Raw genomic sequence first — 6631 nt, forward strand, 5'->3', positions numbered from 1 at the left:
CAGTGATTTATCAGCGCGAGAGAATTTTCTCTCTGATTTGTAACAAGCTGGATTTTGAGTGGCAGCAAAGCCTGGCACTGCTTTCTGCAGTTCAAAAAATTGTCATCCCAGAGGCCACAAGAGAACGGAATGTAGAAGAACTCTACTCTTATGTAAACTTATTTGAAATAATTTCCAACTTACCAAAACATTGTGAAAGAAGAAACAGTGCAGCGGCTACCCAACTCCACCTCTGATTAACATCTCGCCTCATTCTCACTGTGACCACCTGCTCAGGCACCCATCCCGCAGGCCGAGTGCACACTCACAGCTGCACACCACACCATCTTGCTCTGACCACACTCAGGACAGGGGCTGACACAGGGCCCTTAACACCCAACTACCCCATGTGTTCAATCAGAATGTCCTGCTATGTAACCACAGATTGCTAACGATTCTAGAAATTTCAGCATTGATTCCACAGTTATTCTACTCTGAGTATTCTCATTTTTGTCCACTGACCTGCTAATGTCCTTTACCCAGCATTTTTTTTCTGCATTCCTGTGTGGGATCAGGTACTGCACTCTGTTGATGTGTCTTGTCGGTTTCCTTAAATCAGGAACATTTTCACACACATTTTTTTTTTTGCCTTTTAATAATGCTGACATGTTAAAGTAATACGATTGTCTCCTTTTTCAAGTAAAATACCGCCCCCATGGAGCTGACCTGAGGTTTCCTTGCGATTCAATTCAGAACATGTGTACCTGTCTACCACTGTGTCAGAACTACACATGTCCTTCCCTCGCCTCATGCCTGAGCAAATTGTTTGTTTCTTGAGATAAGGTCTCTCTATGTAGCTCAGGTTGGCCTCAGACTCGAAGTGACTCAGCTCTGAGTGCTGGGATTACAGCTATGCACCACCACACTCGGCTGCAGCAACAATTCTAATTACCCATCGAGATATTACCTAGTCTCTGTATGATTATTTTTCTCCTGTAACTATGAATAAGGCAAGGTGTGGGGAGATCCCTTGAAAACCACCCATTTTACTTTTCCACTTAAATCTCCCCAGAACTTCTTCCCCTTTAGGTGGCAGACAGCCAGTCCGAGTGCACTGAGAACCCTGAACAGCAAAGGGCCACAGGCCGACTGGAAGGGGGAGTCACCAAACCAGAGGGAGCGCTGTGTTTAGTGTCCTTGCTGTCCCCTGGCCTGGACTCCAAGACAGCCCGAAACTTGGTTCTTCCGACCGAGTAAGGCAGAAAGAGCACAATGGAAGCCCTCATTCCTGCCCAGAGGAGTGAGAACAGGGACCTTGGGAGGGATTTTTTTCCTTTTTCTTTTTTCTCTTTTTCCATTTTCTACCCAATTCCCACTCCCGGCCCCCAGGCAATCCCAGGCAGCCTCAGCAGCAGGGACCAGGCTGGTACCTTTCCTCTGACCAGGAGCTTTTTGGTCTCACCATGGGGAAGGGAATGGGGTGAGGAAAAGAGAAGAAAATGTATAAACAAATTTGTTTTAAAGGCTAATTTTAAAAAAGGATTCTTTACTGTCTTAACTCTTCTACCTGACTCATTATAAAATGCATTCTTTCTTTCCTTTTTTTCCTTCCTGAGTGAGGGCTCCCTATACAGCCCAGGCTGGCCTTGAACTCACAGATGCCAAGGAGCTCTGGGCATGCACCGCCGCACCCAGCCACGATCTGTATGTCTTAAAAACAGAGCAAAAATACTTAGGAGGTGTCTGTGTACAGTCCAGTACACAGAATGCCCATTATCCCTTGATAAAAAGCAATTTTACACATCCTTTCCTTCAATTCCATAGAAAATGTGAACCGTTAGCTAATTAATGGGTGGCCAAGGAAGGGACACTGCTACGCAGCCTTTGAGCACTGTGCTGAGGCCTCTGGGGCCGAGGGGCCTGCACCCCCCACACACAGACCCCAGCTTCCCATGCTACTTGCCCACTCGAATGGACCCGGTTTCCTCTGGTGGCCAAGGCCACCACCTGCTGGTTGCGCCTCTGTGTGACACTCACGACCCTCCTCTCCTGGAGCAGCAGTGCACAAAGCATTCCACACAGTCAGGGTGGTGGCTCACACCTGGAACACCAGCTCCTGAGAAACTGAGACAGCAGCAGGCTCACAAGTTCAAGGCCAGCCTAGGCTACTTCAGTGTGACCCTGTCTCACAATAAAGAGATAAAAACAAAAAGGCTGGGTGGTAGCTCAGTGGGACAGCACTTACATAGCACCCACAAGCCCCTGGGTTCCATCCCCAGCAAAGTGAAAAAAAATTTGTTTAATAAGATAGGAATTAGAATCAGGAAAATGGGGACAGAGGGAAAAATAAAAATAGAAAAACAGATGAGAAGAGGCACAGTTCGGGCTGGCTGCTGATGGCCCCAAAGCTTCCATATCTGACCTCACTGAGGCCGGCACCAAAGGAATGAGCCCTGTTATGTGTCCGCAGCGTCCTCCAGGTAAGAAGCCACTGCACATGTTCTGAACCTCCGAGAAATTCCTCCCCACAGCATCGTCCTGGCCGGGGGAAACGTCCTGCCACAGGTAGAGCAACAAGGTAGCTTTCCACCCAAGCGAGTCAGCGGGAAACCATCTGAGGGAGCCCTGAAACATCCTGTTTCCCGTTTTTCAGTGTTCTGACCAATTCAGGAGTGAAATGTAGATAAAAGCAGTGCTTCACCAGCGTTTCCACTGCAGCGCCCCCCAACAGCAGAGAACACCCCGGAAAGAGCACAGAGGACAGGTCCAGGCACGCTGCCACTCACCCAGAATTTCTCTGGCATCTCATTATTTACCTTGAAAACTCACAAGAGTTTTTCCTGCATAACAGATCTTCGCAGGAAATGAGGTTCTCAGTTGCTCGCTGGTGGGGGCGGGGAGTTAGCGCGCAGAGCCCCTGACGCCTTCAGGGATTACGATGCTGCTGCCTCTAGCGTGGAAAATTAACTGAACTGAGAAGAGCTGACACGGAGCTCGGCCTCCTGCCTCTTCTCCTGGTTAATATGATAATGTCCCGAACTCGGGCGGCAGAAGTAGGTCAAGTCAAAGGCCAGCCACCTGCTTTATGAGCTCTGCGAGGGAGAAGGCTCAGCACAGTGCCGAGAGTGACCCCCAGAGGAGAGAGGAGATAAACCTGTGCTCCGTCTGAGAGGCTCAGACAGGGTCCATCCTCTAGTGTCCTCCGGGTCAGCGTCCAGGGCTCTCGGCTCTCTCCTTCACTTCCTGTCAGTCCATGTAAATAAAACAACAGACGCCTAGGAAAGAGGTGAGATGCACTCCCAGGAAGCACTCCAGTGAGCAGTGGAAATGCAGGGATGTAGAAAAGCCCACTGGCTCCGCAGCAGGGACGGTCCAGCCTGTGTTCATTTGAATAAAAACACTGGAAGCCTTCATCTGCTAAAATGAAACAAAAACAAAGCCCAGCCTTGGCAAAGCTAAAAAGCACAGTTCAAGGATATCTTGGAAAATGAGACAGAGAAGATTACTTCACCTCCAAAGCAGTCCCTGATTGCAGAGGCTGGCAGCAGCCAGGCCCAGTGGCAGTGTGGAGGGGCAGTGGCGGTACTGTGGCCTGTCCAGTGATCCCCCCGCAAGCCCCCGTTTGTCCACCAGACAAATCACTTTCTGTTGTTGCTTCCAAGAACCCTAATACAATAAGCACCACTCCTTTTGCACTCAACAACACAACTTTGAACTACGGAAAGCAGAAACTATTAGAAATAACTAATGTCATGGTGGCGCATGCCTGTAATCTCAGCACTCGGGAGGCTGAGGCAGAAGGATCTCAGCAAGTTCAAGGCCAGCCTGGGCTACATCGTGAGTTCAAAGTCACCTCAAACTACATAGCAAGACCCTGTCTTGAGTGAGATAAATGTGCAAGTCCATGAAAGCACATGGGCACTACTCTCATAAATTACCTGCACAGATAGATTTGTTCAACTAAAGCAAAAGGAGACTTAAAGCTGAGCTGCCAGTCACCATGTGTGTTGATTTTCATTTAAGCTAATTAAAATTGAAACAAAAATCTGTTTCTCAGGGCCCGGGATGTAGCTCAGTGATACAGTGCCTGCCTAGTAAGTGCAAGGTCCTAAATTCAGTTCCTGGTACAAAAACAAACCTATTTCTCAGTCTCATGGCCATATTTCAAAGCACTCAATACGACATGTGGCCAGTGGGTTTCCATATTGGACAGCGGAGAGGACAGAACAGGTCCTATCCTGGAAAGTTCCCTCCAACACCACTGGTGTGACAGTCCCGTGGGATAATTACTACATTTAATTTCATCGAAATAGAGAACCCTATACCAAGCAAACAAAAATACACCTTTGTTTTAAACACTTCCAGAGTCACTGGGCGTGGTAGCACACACCTGTAATCCCAGCACTCGTGGGCTGAGATAGAAGGATCACCATGAGTTCAAGGCCAGCCTGGACTACTTAATGAAAAACTGTCTCAGAAAGCAACCCTCCCCCCTCAAAAAAAAAAAAAAAACACTTCTAGAACACATACATTAACCAACAATAAATGAGGCCAAAAGAAAATCTAAGTATATTTTCCAAAGAAGAAATTTTAGAAACTGCATACCCTATCTACAATGCAATTAAATTATAATTTTGCAATGAAAGAAGAGTCAAAGACATGTATATTCACACTTGTATACACATTTGGTTGGAAATTTTAAAACATCATTTTAAATAAGTCTTGGGTGAAAGCAGAACTCAAGCCTGAAGTTACAAACTATGAAGAAGGCCAAACCACATTAGGAATCTTCTACAAAGCAGTACGGTACTCAGAAGGAAATTTAAAGGCTTTAGTGCATGTATGAGAAGACATTACAAAATTAAAATAAATGAACCCCATACCCATTTCAAGAAGACAGGAAAAAAGGAATTCCAAATAGAGCAAAGGAAATTCTCAGATATGCCTTTCAGCTGGGTTCAAATTACTCTATCCAGCACTATTCCAAATTTTTGGTTTGAGGTAAGAGGCCTGACCTAATTTCCAGTTTTAGCACTGATAGTATAACCATTAGAATTTTCTAAATAAGTTACACGGAAAGACATAAAGCAATTCCCAAGTCCCCAAATTGAGAAATATATCAAGCTTCTCATTAGAATGACTGTTAAACGATTAGCCCTTCCCAATTCGGTTTACAAATTTAACATATAAGTCCAAACAAAACCATATTCTGTTGTGGGATCTTATCTGTTTCTACTACTGGAGGCTGAACCCCCAGGGCCTGCATAATGAACTACATCCCCAGCCCTTTTTAAAAATTTTGACACTTGGGTCTTGATTAGTTGCCCCGGTTGGGGTCCAGTTCGAGATCCCCCTGCCTTAGCCTCCCAGAGTGCTGGCATTACAGACTTGAGCCACCATGCCTGGCTTGAACAAACTTTTGAGTGTGAGCAGTAATGTGCCCTTTCTCAACTTCTTAAATGTTGGGAACACTTGTATTTCCCCTATAGCATCTTTATGCCTTTGTTCCTTAGCTCTTGGTGCTTGGTGCCTTGTAGAAGACTGGGTTCAACTCAATGCTGCGGCCTCTAAACTTGATACCCAACAACATTTTGTCTCCCTACTCTGCTGTATCTCAGATCGCCACGAGGTTATCTCCAAAGAAATCCTGGAGCTGGACCCTTGGGAAAACCAGTGGAATGTGGTTGCCGTCAACGTCCTCATGCACGACAGCTATGACATCTGCCTGGTGGCCAGGATGAACCCCCGAGACCTCATGCCCCCGCCCCTGGACCTGGTGGAGGGTGGCAAGGACCACTGAGCCGAGCAGCTGCAGGCCTCGGGAGTGCAGCGACCCCACCTCTGCTGTCACTGTCCCGGGACACGGCTGCCACTGTTGTGCATGTGCGTTGCATGTGTGGTGGGCCCGGGAGAGCACTGTGCTGTGCTGCGAGGCAGTATGCAGGGGTCCCCTTGGACAGGACATTAGGAGGCCGGAGATGGTGGCACCCAGGGAGGAGCATGGGGTGGGGCCACAGAGTACAGGGACGGAAGGATCTCACTCTCCTGGGGACTCAGAACAGAGGGTGTCATCCTCAGAGGCCCCAAGAGGGGAAGCCATGCACGTGTGTGATACCCCAGCCCCCCGGGCCACACTGCCTGGGCACAGGGTGTGCTACTGAGACCAGAAAAAAATAGTTGTAGGGCCGAGCGTGGTAGTGCACGCCTGTAATCCCAGCACTCGGGAGGCTGAGGCAGGAGGATCGCTGTGAGTTCAAGACCAGCCTGGGCTACATAGTGAGTTCCAGGTCAGTCTCAACTACATAGTGAGACCCTGTCTCAAAAACCAAAACAAAACAAATCAATTTAGATGGAAATCATGCCCACCACACATGCAATACACATTCACAACAGTGGCAGCCATGTCCCTGGACAGGCAGAAGGGGAGAGGCAGCCACACCCCAGCTCCCCTCTGGGCCCAGCCTCTGAATCCGGCCCCATGTCACAGGTTGAGCACAGCAAAAGTCTGTCACCGAGTGTCGTTTAGAGGTGATGTTGAAACGCCACAGGGGGATCCCTCTACCTTACTCCACCCATCCTTTCCAAAGCACAGGTGCCATATGGGTGGCTGTTCTAGTTCTGGAGGCCCGGCGTAGGCGGTTCCCAAAGTCCC

General features: G+C 48.2%; 1 protein-coding gene across 3 annotated transcripts in view; it reads left to right on the forward strand.

The window, feature by feature from the left end:
• Positions 1–6188, forward strand: part of Kbtbd12 (kelch repeat and BTB domain containing 12) — a 58748-nt gene extending 52560 nt beyond the window's left edge. For all 3 annotated transcript variants that reach the window (XM_019206536.2, XM_010617272.2, XM_019206537.2), the window contains one exon: positions 5598–6188. In XM_019206536.2, the coding sequence (XP_019062081.1) occupies positions 5598–5779 (182 nt within the window). In that variant the 3' untranslated portion in view covers positions 5780–6188. The remainder of the gene's footprint in view (positions 1–5597) is intronic.
• The last annotated feature ends 443 nt before the right edge of the window (positions 6189–6631 follow it).

The sequence above is a fragment of the Fukomys damarensis genome, unplaced genomic scaffold, assembly GCF_012274545.1.
Source record: "Fukomys damarensis isolate Sample0158 unplaced genomic scaffold, DMR_v1.0_HiC HiC_scaffold_37, whole genome shotgun sequence".
Classification (NCBI taxonomy): Eukaryota; Metazoa; Chordata; class Mammalia; order Rodentia; family Bathyergidae; genus Fukomys; species Fukomys damarensis.